We start from the raw sequence: 14,393 nt of genomic DNA, 5'->3' as shown, positions 1-14,393 counted from the left end.
TATAGGCTTCTTTCTTTCTTGTTAATTTCCCCCCCCCCTCTCTCTTTTTTTCCTCCCTCTCTCAGGGGCCCCATCTTCAGTTGTTATTGATACAATATCTTCAACTAATTCAACATGTCTTCTTATTAACTGGTCACTCCATCAGCCAGTCCCAACTTTAATAAATCATGCATTAATTCATCATTATTATAATAACTGCAGTGCCACTGAGCAGCAAGAGAACATCAAAATCCACCAAAACAGCAGCAGTTTATTGCACTACAGCAATGAAGTGTGCTCATTGCAGGCTGGTTTGGAGTATTGCTTTAAAATATCATTATATTCTTCTTGGGATGATGTCACTAACAGTTCATATTATTGTGTTAACATTTCAGTTATACCCTCAGAAGCAAGAGGTAAGCTAGAAACAATAAATTTATTTACAATGTACAGGTATTTGCTTATTTGTTTATTTATTTGTTTATTCATTTATTTATTTATATTTATTTCTAGCTCCTTCTAGAGCTCCATTATCATTAAATGCTACTAATGTTCATTGTAATCTCACAATTTTATCATGGCAGCCACTCCTGGCACTCCACTGTTCAGAGTGGATCAGCCCTTTCTCTCATTATTCAGTTCAATGGGTTGAAAGTGAAGATTGTTCCAAGGGGTCTTATGATCAAGAAAATACATCACTGGAACCAGTACTAAACATATCCTTTCCCAGACCCTTCGCTGATTATTGTGTCAGAGTATCACAAGTCAATGTTGGAAACAACACTGGACCCTATAGTCAAGAAGTACATGTTAAAAGTCCTCAGTGCCGTAAGTTTTAATGTGCAAAATATTAATTATATTTATTTTTAATTTTAGCACCTGGTAGAGTGCTTAATTTGACCGCCTTTGTTGGACTCATAATAGCACAGCTGTCATGGAATGAACCACATTCTACCAATGGAATTATCAATAATTATACGGTATTGATATCTACTAGTTCATCATCAGTGAGAAATTTATCAACAAGAAATAAGATAATCAATATTAATGAACTATTGCCAAATACGGAATACACCTTCAGTGTTGCAGCTGTTAATGAAGGAGGAATTGGCCAACTGAGTACAATAATGATGAGAACAAGAAGTATTGGTAAGTGAGAATATCTAGTTATTTATTATTTCTTATAAATATTGATTGATAGAGTCAATCAGAACAATGAATATTAGTTGGACACTGAATGAAGTCACAGTTACTTGGTACAGACCTGTCTCAACTATAATAACTAATATTATAATTAATTATGCTATTAACGAGGAGTTCGGTAATGTAATATTAATTAATAATGATACTACGAGACATTGGAGTCATAGTGTTACAATTGGCGATAAATATAAGTACTCAATCTCAATAGCAGCTGGAGTATATACTAACAACACTTTAATAAATGGAAATTTTACAAACTTAAATGGTATTTATAAACTTTAATCCTGATGATCTTAATTTCCTCCCTTCTCTCTCCTGTAATTTTTTCTCTGCTTTGTTTTTAGGTTGTCATGGTAATTGCGGTCATGGTAATTGCAGTCATGGTAATTGCAATACCAGCATTCCTCTATATTTATGGATCGGAGTTGGAGTTGGTCTAGCAATAATAATAATAATAATAAGAAGAATAATTTTAATTATTATTACTGTAGTTTGGAGAAAAAGGTAGAGTTTATCAACATCATCATCATCATCATCATCATTATTATTATTATTATTTATCAAAAGGTGCCAGATGGAAGGCAGTGGAAGGGAGATATTACTGCCAATGACAACAAGGAAAAAAACTGGCAAAGGTAGAGTACACGTCTAGTCCACACAATTACATGTACACAATGCATGTACATATCAAAATTTGATTAATATTTGAAGAATATGAGAGTTAATTTACCTGGAGCTGTTCAGAATAAAGTAGCGTGATTCTTCTTGATAATTGGTTTATTTTCTCTATCTTTTCCAGGGACAGTATAAGATGATTCATACATTGGCAGCTGCTTATGTGAATCTGTTCAGCACTTCTGCTAATTTTTGAACAAAAAATTTAATAAAAACAACAATATAATAATCATATACACTATAATCAAGATTGAGTGGTTTTTAGTAATTCTTTTTTAGTTCAAAATGTCTCTCCCTCTTTTCTCCATTTTATCCAAACAATTGTAACCTTTTATTTCCAGCTTCACTAACGTACAGGCCTTCTTCTCCTTTAGCCACGCCTCTTGGGTAATAAAACTGACCCTCAGCTGACCCGTAGTTACCAACACGAGCATGAAACCTACCACCTGTATCAAATACAAAGACACAGTGACACTCGCGATCAGTCACGTACATGTAATCCCATTCATCAATAAATAACATCTCGAGACATTTGGGTTCTCCTTCTTTAAATCCCTGAGTATTCTTATCAACAACTGTCGAGTGATAAACTCCGTTTGGAGAAAACTTCTTTATAGAATATTGGCCAGGGACTGTTGCATAGACCATACCCTCAGAGTCAAAGGCGACGTCCCACGGGTAGTGCAAATACCCAGTCTCCTCTCCATAGCCTCCAAACATTGAGTCAAATGTGAGATTAGGTTTTAAGATTTGAATTCGGTGATTAGCACGATCGCAAACATACACGTAACCAGCTTTATTGACACCTATACCAGTTGGACGCAGGAACTCCAACTCTTTGTTACCTTTCTGTCCCACGGACATTATGAAAGTACCTGTACGGTCGTATTTATTAATCCTGTGATTGTCCCCATCTACAACCAGGAGATTACCTGAAGAATCAAAAGCTACACCAATCGGTCTATAGCACTGACCAGGGCCACTGCCCCAATCACCAATAGTCAGTATAGGTTCTAACTGATTATTATATAGATAAATGGTTTTCCATCCTTCTGTGTCTATTAGTGCAAGCTCGCCATTGGGACCAATAGCCACACCTCCTGGTTTATAAAACGAGGGTACAACCGATTTGACGAGAAACCTTAACTTGAGCGGAGCCTTGATGCTGAGTTTAAAGGGACTCCCCCTCACCGGCTCTCCTAATATGGTAATGTGTAGTGTATGTGGGCCAGTATGATGAGGAACGTACCGAAACGATACACGATCCTCTTCTTCCTCTTCCTCCCGTCTCCCCCTAACCCTCTCACCAACCATCTCCACCTCCTCGTGAATATTAATGAGTTTCACATCTATCGGTAGGTTTTTGGTATCAAATGAGCTCCTACCATCAGCTAATAAGTGAACGGTCACATGACTGGCCTCGTCTACTGTGGCCTCTTGGAGGTCCCCAGTCACGTGACACTTGCTAGCCTGTGGGAGGAGCTTTTTGTCTATGACAGTTCCAAGGGAGAGACATTTCTCCAGTAGGTTTGGTTCCAGTATAAAGATCTGGCCTGTGCTTTCAGCCTGAGATTGGTCTGACAGTGTACTCAGTAATTCAGCAGCTCTCTTCTCTATTGCTGTACAAAGCTCAACGCTTCTTTTCCTTATATTCTCTTTGACTTCGTTATCAGCCATTTCCAGTACTAGGCAGCCACACCTCCAGTTTAGACTAGACCACACCCATCAATTAATTGCAAGTTTTGCAGTTTGCAAAGATGGAGCAATGTAGAAGAGCAGGTGTTGTGTGTTTATCATTTCTCCTCTTCGTCTCTTTCTCTCCGTGTTTAATGAGCAACTGCCCCTGCAATGATAGTAAGGCATCTTTTCCTTTTATTACATTTTATACATTTCTCAACAGATAAGCCCATGCTTTACGACACCAGTTGCTCTCCCTTACCAAACAATACTGCAATAGCAGGTACTGCCAATAGCAGAGTCACCTGTTGTACTGGATCTGACAATATTACTGCAGTTTGGATAGATCCTTTTGGTCATAATGTTTCTAGTTCAATGAGTAACCTAGTAAATGCACACAATCCAGTTCAATTGGATATCATTAGCAGTATTACTGTGGAACACTGTTCTTCTCGTTGTGGTGCTTACAGTTGCAGATTAGTAATAAATGCTACACAAGAAGAGGCTGACAGATTATTTCTTATTGTTAAGAGCAGCAGTGACACCATTGGACTACCTAATGTAACAAATATTTCATTTCAAGTTCTAAGTCTACATCGTCCTCTTTCTGTTTCTCTCTCATTTAACTCAACTGCTCTACCTCCTACTCACGTTTATTGGTCAACACCTTCAAGTTATTTCAATCAAAGTCATTACTCTCGCCTTTTGAATGCTGCAGAAGTTATATATAGCAACGTGTTACTAATAATAGATATCTCTAGTCCATCTGAAGCAGCTGGACTGTACGTGGCTAACATCAGCACTAATGGGGAGGAATTCACATCTTTAAATATCAGTCTTGGTAAGTCAAACTTTGGTACTAAAATTTGAGTTTGAAGTGTATAATTATTATTTTTAGATATTACAAGATCTATTACTGACATAACTTTTAGCGGATTTAATAAGACACATTCTCTTATAAGATGGAAAAATGGAGACATTGATCGTAATAATCTGATTAATTATATTTATAACAATGAGACGGGTCAAAATGTGAGCACTCCAAATGACTTTTATTATTATCCAATCAGTGACAATTCGTCTTACAATTTATTACTTTATTCAACTGAGGATCACCTGCTCCCTAGTGAGATGCAGTTGGTGAATTTTGTGACACAAGGTCAGCGATTGAAAGTGTTTTACTTATTGTACATGTATTGTTTTTGATGCTGACACTTCTTTATTGATAATATATGCTCAGTGTGTATTCATAACAGTGCTGTTTGTTACCACTACTTTGTCCGTTTGTTTATCCTCATACTGTGTTGTCTTGTTAATGATGCAAGAATTAACAAATATGGTGTTCAAATATAGGCTTCTTTCTTTCTTGTTAATTTTCCCCCCTCTCTCTCCCCCTCTCTCTTTTTTTCCTCCCTCTCTCAGGGGCCCCATCTTCAGTTGTTATTGATACAATATCTTCAACTAATTCAACATGTCTTCTTATTAACTGGTCACTCCATCAGCCAGTCCCAACTTTAATAAATCATGCATTAATTCATCATTATTATAATAACTGCAGTGCCACTGAGCAGCAAGAGTATATCAAAATCCACCAAAACAGCAGCAGTTTATTGCATTACAGCAATGAAGTGTGCTCATTGCAGGCTGGTTTGGAGTATTGCTTTAAAATATCATTATATTCTCCCTGGGATGATGTCACTAACAGTTCATATTATTGTGTCAACATTTCAGTTATACCCTCAGAAACAAGAGGTAAGCTAGAAACAATATATCCATTTTATTTACAATGTACAGGTATTTACTTATTTATTTATTTATTTGTTTATTCATTTATTTATTTATATTTATTTGTTTGTTTATCCTCATACTATGTTGTGTTGTTAATAATGCACGAATTAACAAATATGGTGTGCAAATATAGGCTTCTTTCTTTCTTGTTAATTTCCCCCTCTCTTTTTTTCCTCCCTCTCTCGGGGCCCTATCTTCAGTTGTTATTGATACAATATCTTCAACTAATTCAACATGTCTTATTATTAACTGGTCACTCCATCAGCCAGTCCCAACTTTAATAAATCATGCATCAATTCATTATTATAATAACTGCAGTGCCACTGAGCAGCAAGAGTACATCAAATTCCACCAAAACAGCAGCAGTTTATTGCACTACAGCAATGAAGTGTGCTCATTGCAGGCTGGTTTGGAGTATTGCTTTAAAATATCATTATATTCTCCCTGCAATGATGTCACTAACAGCTCATATTATTGTGTTAACATTTCAGTTATACCCTCAGAAACAAGAGGTAAGCTAGAAACAATATATCCATTTTATTTACAATGTACAGGTATTTACTTATTTATTTATTTATTTGTTTATTCATTTATTTATTTATATTTATTTCCAGCTCCTTCTAGAGCTCCATTATCATTAAATGCTACTAATGTTCACTGTAATCTCACAATTTTATCATGGCTGCCACTTCACTGCTCAGAGTGGATCAGCCCTTTCTCTCATTATTCAGTTCAATTGGCTGAAAGTGAAGATTGTTCCAAGGGGTCTTATGATCAAGAAATTACATCACTGGAACCAGTACTAAACATATCCTTTCCCAGACCCTTCACTGATTATTGTGTCAGAGTATCACAAGTCAATATTGGAAACAACACCGGACCCTATAGTCAAGGAGTACATGTTAAAAGTCCACAATGTCGTAAGTTGTAATGTACGTAATATTAATTATATTTATTTTTAATTTTAGCACCTGGTAGAGTGCTTAATTTGACCGCCTCTGTTGGGCTCATAACAGCACAGCTATCATGGAATGAACCAAATTCTACCAATGGAATTATCAATAATTATATTATATTGATATCTACTAGCTCATCTTCATCATCATCAGTGAGAAATTTATCAACAGGAAATAAGATAATCGATATTAAAGAACTATTGCCAAATATGGGTTACACCTTCAGTGTTGCAGCTGTTAATGAAGGAGGAATCGGCCAACGGAGCACAATAACAATGAGAACAAGAAGTATTGGTAAGTGAGATTATTTATTTATTTATTATTTCTTATAAATATTGATTGATAGAGTCAATCAGAACAATGAATATTAGTTGGACACTGAATGAAGTCACAGTTACTTGGTACAGACCTGTCTCAACTATAATAACTAATATTATAATTAATTATGCTATTAACAAGGAGTCCGGTAATGTAATATTAATTAATAACAATACAACGAGACGTTGGAGCCATAGTGTAACCATTGGCGATAAATATAACTACTCAATCTCAATAGCAGCTGGAATATACACTAACAACACTTTAATAAATGGAAATTTTACAAATTTAAATGGTAATTAAACTTTAATTCTGATGATCTTAATTTCCTCCCTTCTCTCTCCTGTAATTTTTCTCTACTTTGTTTTTAGGTTGTCATGGTAATTGCGATACCAGCATTTCTCTATATTTATGGATAGGAGGAGGAGGAGGAGTTGGTCTAGCAATAATAATAATAATTTTAATTATTATTACTATAGTTTGGAGAAAACGGTAGAATTTATCATCATCATCATCATCATTTAATTATTATTATTATTATTATTATTATTATTATTTATCAAAAGGTGCCAGAAGGGAGTCTCAAAAGCCAGTGGAAGGGAGATATTACTGCCAATGATAACAAGGAAAAAAACTGGCAAAGGTACATGTGCATGTGTAATCCACGTATTACATGTACACATTATGCATGTACATATCGAAATTTGAAGCATATACATGTATTTTGAAACCCCAATTTGCTCACTTTTGACAATTTTTCTTTCCTTAATTTTTCTCAAATTTTATAGCTCCGTATCTATTATCAACAACTAAAGATATCAATGCTGCTAAAGGAGATGACATAGTATTAAAATTATGCGTGGGTGGAGAGCCACGCCCAGATGTAACCTGGTTCTTTAACAATCAGATTATTGGAGATGACGAGCACTATGAAATGAGCGAAGAAGACAACACGCTTTTAATACACGACATACTTCCTATGCATGCAGGTAATTAGTGGGTGTGGCTAATTAATTATTCATAGTTTGATAGGTGTGTATAACTACACAGCATCGAATCTACTGAAATCCATCAGTGGACAAATACGAGTGTTTATTGAAAAGGGGAGGGTGGAGGAGGAGGAGGAAGATGGGATAATGGAGGCGGAGTCTGATATGACTGACCACACCCCCAAGATAGTGTTTGAGGGTAATTATGTTAAATTAAGTGAGTTCGCTGATCACATTGAGCTGCTGAATAAGAGTAATGGAGGGAAAGGATTTAAATCTGAATTTCAGGTATCATGATCATCATTATTATCATTATTATTATTATTATTATTATTATTATTATTATTATTATTTACTTTTATTATTGTAGCGATTGCAAAATTTTGGTCATCTTTTCTCAACTGAAGTAGCTAATTGTTCCGAAAATAAGAAAAGAAATCGATTTAAGACAATATTACCATGTAAGCATGCAAATGTGTATGTCTATGCAATATAGTGTAGGTGAATTAGTCTCAAGACTAAATGTAGCAATGCATTTAAATGTTAATGTTTAAAATCAGAAAGAGGGTTTTTATTTAAACCCATCCAAAAATTTTTTTATGTGTTATTAAGTTTAGTGCAATTAATACTGGAGTATACCTTCCCAGGTTTTATAGGCTGATATTTGTAAAAGGTCTCGTGGGTTGACTGACTGTGTGGTTAGCAATCATGTACTTATATAAACTGTATTGTCATCTTGTTATAATTGTGACCCTTTTTTCTTTTTAGATGATAATAATTTACTTACTTTACGTCCAATAAGCTCAAGGGGGGACTGTAGTCACAGTTATATCAATGCTTCTTATATTGATGTGAGTCATAGTTGATTATGAGCTACAAAACCAGTTTGTTTGATTATTATTATTATAGTTAGTGATGCACCGATACACATTTTTCAAAACCGATATTAACCAGCCGATTATTTTGTGCAAATTGCATTAACATGGCCGATACCGATACTTTCATGAAAATGTTTTTGAGACTAAAAATATTCAATTTTTACCTTTAACAACAATCATTGATTAGTGTCATTAATGTTAATAGTTAAAAATTGGTAGGTTCTTTCTTAAAAACAGTAGCATCTCTGCTTTCTCTGTACTGAAACTGTTTTTTTCATGTCATTTTGTGGATGTGATTATTATTTTTATTAAGAATTATTATACTTTACAACAATTCTTATATCGGTAACTCTTTTTGCCTATACCGATATCAACCGATTCTGATAAAAATGGGCCGATACCGATATTAGTATCGGTATCGGTGCATCACTAATTATAGTACTAGTGTTTAATAGTTGCTTCTTATTTCTGTAGGGATACAAAAAGAAACATCAATTTATTGCAACACAAGGTAATGCATTTTAAATTTAAAAGTAGAGACTATAGCCAATGATTCTTCCAAAAATTGGCTCTGAAATTACCCCCAAATTTTGCCCAGTTTATAGCAATGTCTGGTTATTGTTATTACATGCAGGTCCTTTACCACAAACACTGGTTGATTTTTGGCGGTTAATCTGGCAGGAAGACATCTGCTGCATATTGATGATGCTAAGCATCACTAGTGATGGAGGGATAGTGAGGTGTCAGCAGTATTGGCCTGATGCCATTGGAGTAGCAGCTTTCTATGGACCTTTTAAAATCATAGTTGAAGGAATTAATGATAATAAAGTATCAGAAGAAAGAATAATCAAATTATCAGTAAGTAGAATAAAAATTTTTTTCAATTTTGAAAATTTTTACCGGATGAAATACCCTCCACAAAGACACTTAAATTATTATCACAATTGATATTCTCCTATAGATGACAAGCAGCAGCTCATCAGATAATTCTCATAAAACTATTCATCATTACTTATTCAAATGTTGGCCGGACCACGGAGTCCCAGCCACGCCTACTTCCACCCACTCATTTTACGAGCAAATCAAAATGTGGTTAGACCTACCACCGCCAGTTTTAATACACTGCAGGTCAGTATAAAGTCACATGACAGCCACATGACCTAATATCATATGCTGCCCACAGTGGAGGCATAGGTGTCACTGGTATGTTGATATCAATAATGATTGGGATTGAACAAGGACTGAGTACAGGAGGAGTTGATGTGATGGCCATTGTCAATAAAATGAGATCTCAAAGAATGAATATGATACAGACTGAAGTACTAATTATACTATTATTGTTATTATTGTTGTTGATGTTGTTGTTGTTATTATTTATTATTTGCTGTTATTGTTGTTACTATTATTGTTGTTGTTGTTGTTGTTATTCATTATTTATCAATAGGAGCAGTACCAGTTTGTGCATTATGTGTTGCTTGAAGCCTTTTACACAATTGGAAAAGAGTCCATTACTCCAAGCAACCTTCAGTTGATTGTTAAAAGACTTGGAAAGCACGACGAGATACTCAACATGAACAGATATGAAGCTCATTATAAAGTAAATAAACAAACATTTTGTTATTGTTGTTATTAGTGTTGTTGTTTTTGTTATTGGTGTTATAGGCGTTGCAAGTATTAACAGTAAAACCTAATTCAGTATTGAGGAACTTTGGTTTGTCGAACTTACCTCTTGTAAGATCTGATCTCTATCTACCGCGTAAGTTATTATTAAATAATAAATAATGTAGATTATTTATTCATTTATTAGCTGATGAGTATAGAGTTGTCTTGAATAAGAAAACTGAAGACTTTATTCATGCATCATACATCAATGTAAGAATAACAATAATAATAATGATGATGATGATGGTAATAATATTTCAGGGTTATCAAGAAGCAAGGTCATTCATAGTCGCAGAATCACCCACAAAACTGACTGCTGCCAATTTCTGGTCAATGATAGTGAAAAATAAATGTTCAGTCATTGTAATGCTTTGTGACATTGTGGAAATGGAAGTGGTTAGTCACCTACCTCATGCATAAATACATGTATTGTGAGTTGGGTATCTTTCCCAGGACACATGCTACCAATATTGGCCAGCAACATATGACAGTGAGAGACATTTTGATTTCTATCGCATAAAGCACCACGAGATGAACATCGATAATTATTATACTCAAACTATACTAAGAGTCCTTGATACACAGGTCAAATAATAATAATAATAATAATAATAATAATAATAATAATAATAATAATAATAATAATAATAATAATAATAATAATAATAATAATAATAATAATAATAATAATAATGATAATAATATTGATAATGATGATGGTGATGATAATGATGATAAAATTTTAATATTAATATTCATTTTATTTACATGCAATAGGCTGGTGAGGAGCAGACTATCATTCTCATCCAGTTACCTCTTAGTAATATAGTCAGTGATGAACTCTCACATACAGAGAGGGTTGGGATATTATCAGCCATTCAAGAAATTGAAAAAATACAAAGAAAAACAGGAAATAATCCAATATTGGTACACTGCAGGTAAACAACAAAAAACAGCAATGATATACATACAAGTACTTTTATATACATGTACATGCACTTCTTCAGTGATACAGTATCAAGGAGTGGCGTCTTCTGTGTGCTATATACTTCAATACAGCAAATGAAAATAGAACAGCAAGTTAATATTTATGAGATATTGTATAATATGAGGACTTGCAAGCCAGGATTAATAACTACGCCGGTAAATGATGATAATAGTAGCTATTATTAGTAGCTCATGATGATTGATGATTAATATTAGGTGCAATATAAGATGGTTTATTTGTTACTGATGCGTTATGTTGAAGAGTTTGAAGCTTATGGAAACTTTGAGGGTCAGAAAAAGGACACAGAAAGTATTTATAATGATTGAAAAAAAACAAAGACAGTACTGAAATTATAATGTTTATATAATTATTATTAATAAAATTAACTATAGTTTATTTTGATTGCTTGATTGGTTGTGTCTTGTGTGTGACTATTATTAATTTTCAATAATAAAAAAATTAAATTAATGAAACGATTGAAATGAATCCCATAAAGAGAACAGCAACAATGAACAAAGTCCAATACTGCCATACCGGCCACATCGATACAATAAAACTAAAAATAGTAACACAATAAATTGCATTGAGTGCTATTAATAGTAACAAGAGTACCTTATAGTACCCATCACTCCGCCAATAAAGCCGATGGTGGGAGTCCAAGTACTGTCCCAATCAGTCAGCTTTAAACGAGGACTTCTCTTTGCTATTTTGTATACGCAAACAGCTCCTATTACCAAGGAGATGAAAGAAACAGCCTGCCATCCTCTTTAGAAGAGAAAAAAAATCAAAAGATCCAGTGTGAATTATTTCCATTCTTACCTTTTCACCAAAGGATTAAATAAAATATTTGAAGCGACTTCAAACAGATAAAGGACTCCAAAAGAGGCCAGTATCCATAGCAATGTGTCCCACTGGTCCTTTAAGTATCTCTTTCCTCTGATAAAACTTCTTTTCACTGTAGATCTGGCAGCCATTTTTCCTTTAATAACTAGCCTAACCCGATACGTGCATGCACATATGACTTGTGACGCCATTTAATGCACAGTCATTCTCGACAATCTCGACAATCTCGACAATCTCGACTCGATCAGCTCATTTTAGAAGATACGAGGAGATAAGAAGTTTTGTGGCTTGTTTTGTCTTTTGTCTAGCCGAACGGTCTACTTGGACTCGTTTTCAAACACTCCACAGCTGTATTAAACTGATTACTTACTCTATATGGAAACGCAGAGACGCCCCAGACCAAGATCAATTCATGAAGATCTCGATGATCTGATGACTCGTGCTGAAAGCAACGAGGAACTTGACAACAGCGACCTCGAGAAATTTAAAACTCTTTTATCTCAGGCTCGTGAATTAACGCAATCCAAGAGCAAACTAGCACGCCGTCACAGCATAGCCGCTTCTCTTCCACTGAGAGAGAACAAATGGAAGGAGAAATATGCCCAGGGTGTTAACCTTTGTCCCCTTAATGAGACCCTGTCTCTCACCAAGGAGCCTAGTGGGACTAGTTTAAAAGTTGAAGAAGAATCGAAAGAAAATCCCAACAAAGTCGACCTAGTCTCACCAGAGAGTGAAACCCAGTCCCATTCTATTTCTCCTCCCTCTTCCTCCTATTCTGTGTCTCCTTATTTGTCTGAGTCCTTTCGTCCAGATAAATCTGAGCTAGTGATTAGTGTAATGTCATGTGCTGTTAGTAAGGAGTGTCTAATTGTAGCTGGTTCTCTCACCGTTCCTCATTCTGCTCTCACTGAACTCAGTTCTACCGGTTTCTGATCTTTTTTATTTATTTTTCTCTAGTAATGTTAATCCAATCCTTTATCCCCTTTGAATCTTTTTGTTCTTATCTATAATTAATCTCTCTTTTCTTTCATTAATAATAATAGTATTCATTAGAAATAATTATTAGATCTTTTAATTAAAAATAATGAGCCACACCCACGTGCTGCAATGATGTATGTTCCCATTCTTCTTCTCTATCTATCTGCTCTTGTCTTTTCTGTCTCAATTGATTGTCCTCCATGCCTCCCTGATTCCTGTATTCCAGTCTATTGTAGACACGTGTACACGGACCAGTGTGGCTGCTGCCCTTATTGTGCCAGGAATGAGACAGATCCTTGTGGTGGTACCATTAACTACTGGGGCTCGTGTAAACCCGGTTTAAAGTGTGTCTATAGACTGGGGAGGGTGTTTAATGAGGAGAGAATGGGATTCTGTGAGACAGGTAACGGGTTACGTACGTTTGGTTCAATTGAACGTAACAAGAATATTGCAATGTACCTTTCTGTAATTTTTAATGAAAAACTACCATTGGTTCTGAATCATCAGAATCAGTTCAAACCTTTCACATAGCATAAGGATATTAGAAATTGGATTCTTTTTACACCCATTTTTGGTAAAATTCATAGACCATATAGAGCCATGCTCTCATGATTATTGAACAACACTATAACACAGAAAGTACAATTATTTTTATTGGGTGAAGCCCTGCATTGTTCTGTTTGCAGGGTGTGGCAAGGGAAAATCACTGCACCTTAATCTTTTACATCCTTCTAGTAGATTCATGTTCTGCTCATTCCTGTGGTTACCGTCAGTACTGTACAGAGACACACAATAAAGTCACAGGTGGCAGAGAACTGAGCTGCAAATGTCCTTTTTATAACTGCACAGCAACAGGCAATGCCACAAGGAGCAATGAGACTGTGTGTGGTAATGATGGAATCACTTATTCTAGTAAAAACTGCCTGTGGAAGGAAGAATGCAAGAGAGGTAGTGTCATTGGTATCAGACATAATGGAAATTGTACCTCTTTTGCTGATGATCAGTCCATCATTGATGGAGGAGCTTATAAAAGAATTATTGTAACCGTTACACATAAGCCTGATAGTTAGTGACATTATGTCACTGTGAAAGGGAATATTGATGTTTTTTTATAGAATGTATGTATAGGGACAAGATATATCTTATTGGAGAGAGTATTGATAATCAAGACCCGTGCATCATATTGTAAGAGGAGAGAGAGAGGGAGAGAAGGGATTTAGAAATGATCTTGGAAGAGTGAGGATGAATATTTCATTCCTGATAGGAATTGTGTTAGAAATGGTGCTGTACTAGCTACACCTGTACCTGGCTGTGGAGGTAAGTGATCTTATAACTTCATCCAACAATACTTCTTTAATCTTTACACAGATAATCCTCCTGATCTATTATAACTATACCTTATATTCACTACTTGTGTATGTGTAAAATTGTGTATCTATTTTAATCATTTCTCTTTTTT

The 14,393-nt window shown here is 35.0% G+C and overlaps 7 protein-coding genes across 8 annotated transcripts in view; 4 read left to right on the top strand and 3 right to left on the bottom strand.

Annotated features, from left to right (window-relative positions):
- LOC105314306 (receptor-type tyrosine-protein phosphatase alpha-like) overlaps positions 1-2,197 on the top strand; it is an 8,174-nt gene extending 5,977 nt beyond the window's left edge. Inside the window, exons 16-17 of the mRNA XM_020001950.1 lie at positions 1,904-1,932; positions 1,982-2,197. Coding sequence (XP_019857509.1) covers positions 1,904-1,932; positions 1,982-2,053 — 101 coding nt within the window. The 3' untranslated portion in view covers positions 2,054-2,197. The remainder of the gene's footprint in view (positions 1-1,903; positions 1,933-1,981) is intronic.
- Positions 1-2,782, bottom strand: part of LOC105314305 (E3 ubiquitin-protein ligase TRIM71-like) — a 5,777-nt gene extending 2,995 nt beyond the window's left edge. Inside the window, exon 1 of the mRNA XM_020001951.1 lies at positions 2,733-2,782. The gene's annotated coding sequence lies outside the window, so the exon portion shown is untranslated. The remainder of the gene's footprint in view (positions 1-2,732) is intronic.
- LOC105314304 (E3 ubiquitin-protein ligase TRIM71-like) lies at positions 2,167-3,534 on the bottom strand. Its single transcript, XM_011408400.1, has one exon. The coding sequence runs from the start codon at positions 3,532-3,534 to the stop codon at positions 2,167-2,169; it is 1,368 nt and encodes a 455-aa protein (XP_011406702.1).
- Positions 3,535-3,598: 64 nt separating this feature from the next.
- LOC109585806 (uncharacterized) lies at positions 3,599-7,092 on the top strand. Its single transcript, XM_020001942.1, has 9 exons — positions 3,599-3,711; positions 3,758-4,375; positions 4,433-4,693; positions 4,957-5,286; positions 5,523-5,834; positions 5,937-6,242; positions 6,291-6,572; positions 6,625-6,891; positions 6,968-7,092. Exons 1-9 carry the CDS (start codon positions 3,615-3,617, stop codon positions 7,090-7,092), a joined length of 2,598 nt encoding a protein of 865 aa, XP_019857501.1. The 5' UTR covers positions 3,599-3,614.
- A 68-nt stretch (positions 7,093-7,160) lies between these two features.
- On the top strand, positions 7,161-11,630 carry LOC105314303 (receptor-type tyrosine-protein phosphatase epsilon-like). The gene is made up of 17 exons (XM_020001953.1): positions 7,161-7,239; positions 7,385-7,585; positions 7,629-7,873; positions 7,956-8,046; positions 8,354-8,436; positions 8,938-8,974; positions 9,098-9,321; positions 9,425-9,591; positions 9,647-9,782; positions 9,908-10,060; positions 10,126-10,219; positions 10,271-10,335; positions 10,387-10,521; positions 10,579-10,710; positions 10,903-11,063; positions 11,133-11,268; positions 11,329-11,630. The coding sequence occupies exons 1-17, from the start codon at positions 7,212-7,214 to the stop codon at positions 11,437-11,439; spliced, it is 2,199 nt and encodes a 732-aa protein (XP_019857512.1). The 5' UTR covers positions 7,161-7,211; the 3' UTR covers positions 11,440-11,630.
- On the bottom strand, positions 11,364-12,147 carry LOC105314302 (uncharacterized). The gene is made up of 3 exons (XM_011408398.2): positions 11,933-12,147; positions 11,726-11,878; positions 11,364-11,669 (listed from the first exon to the last, which is right to left on the bottom strand). The coding sequence occupies exons 1-3, from the start codon at positions 12,145-12,147 to the stop codon at positions 11,573-11,575; spliced, it is 465 nt and encodes a 154-aa protein (XP_011406700.2). The 3' UTR covers positions 11,364-11,572.
- Positions 12,148-13,053: 906 nt separating this feature from the next.
- On the top strand, positions 13,054-14,389 carry LOC109585809 (follistatin-like). 2 transcript variants are annotated; one of them, XM_020001946.1, is made up of 5 exons: positions 13,054-13,337; positions 13,673-13,999; positions 14,050-14,119; positions 14,199-14,251; positions 14,303-14,389. In XM_020001946.1, the coding sequence occupies exons 1-5, from the start codon at positions 13,064-13,066 to the stop codon at positions 14,323-14,325; spliced, it is 747 nt and encodes a 248-aa protein (XP_019857505.1). In that variant the 5' UTR covers positions 13,054-13,063; the 3' UTR covers positions 14,326-14,389. The 2 variants fall into 2 exon arrangements, with proteins under 2 accessions (XP_019857505.1, XP_019857504.1); XM_020001945.1 differs by having other exon boundaries at positions 13,670-13,999.
- The last annotated feature ends 4 nt before the right edge of the window (positions 14,390-14,393 follow it).

This window comes from Amphimedon queenslandica, unplaced genomic scaffold, assembly GCF_000090795.2.
Source record: "Amphimedon queenslandica unplaced genomic scaffold, v1.1 AMPQUscaffold_13007, whole genome shotgun sequence".
Lineage (NCBI taxonomy): Eukaryota > Metazoa > Porifera > Demospongiae > Haplosclerida > Niphatidae > Amphimedon > Amphimedon queenslandica.
The sequence above is the reverse complement of the archived record's forward strand: the minus strand, read 5'-3'. Positions and strand labels throughout refer to the sequence as shown.

Bases quoted from the DNA above. Each gene is read 5' to 3' on its own strand.
- LOC105314303 (XM_020001953.1), top strand. From the start codon at position 7,212: ATGATAACAAGGAAAAAAACTGGCAAAG. The intron at 7,240-7,384 runs GTACATGTGCAT...CAAATTTTATAG, and splicing joins AAGGAAAAAAACTGGCAAAG to CTCCGTATCTATTATCAACA. The intron at 8,047-8,353 runs GTAAGCATGCAA...TTTTCTTTTTAG, and splicing joins ATTTAAGACAATATTACCAT to ATGATAATAATTTACTTACT.
- LOC105314302 (XM_011408398.2), bottom strand. From the start codon at position 12,147: ATGGCGTCACAAGTCATATGTGCATGCACGTATCGGGTTAGGCTAGTT. The intron at 11,879-11,932 runs GTAAGAATGGAA...TCTCTTCTAAAG, and splicing joins TTTAATCCTTTGGTGAAAAG to AGGATGGCAGGCTGTTTCTT. The intron at 11,670-11,725 runs GTACTCTTGTTA...TACTATTTTTAG, and splicing joins GGAGTGATGGGTACTATAAG to TTTTATTGTATCGATGTGGC.
- LOC105314304 (XM_011408400.1), bottom strand. From the start codon at position 3,534: ATGGCTGATAACGAAGTCAAAGAGAATATAAGGAAAAGAAGCGTTGAG.
- LOC109585809 (XM_020001945.1), top strand. From the start codon at position 13,064: ATGATGTATGTTCCCATTCTTCTTCTCTATCTATCTGCTCTTGTCTTT. The intron at 14,000-14,049 runs GTTAGTGACATT...GTTTTTTTATAG, and splicing joins CGTTACACATAAGCCTGATA to AATGTATGTATAGGGACAAG. The intron at 14,252-14,302 runs GTAAGTGATCTT...ATCTTTACACAG, and splicing joins ACCTGTACCTGGCTGTGGAG to ATAATCCTCCTGATCTATTA.
- LOC109585806 (XM_020001942.1), top strand. From the start codon at position 3,615: ATGGAGCAATGTAGAAGAGCAGGTGTTGTGTGTTTATCATTTCTCCTC. The intron at 6,573-6,624 runs GTAAGTGAGATT...ATTGATTGATAG, and splicing joins AATGAGAACAAGAAGTATTG to AGTCAATCAGAACAATGAAT. The intron at 6,892-6,967 runs GTAATTAAACTT...CTTTGTTTTTAG, and splicing joins AAATTTTACAAATTTAAATG to GTTGTCATGGTAATTGCGAT.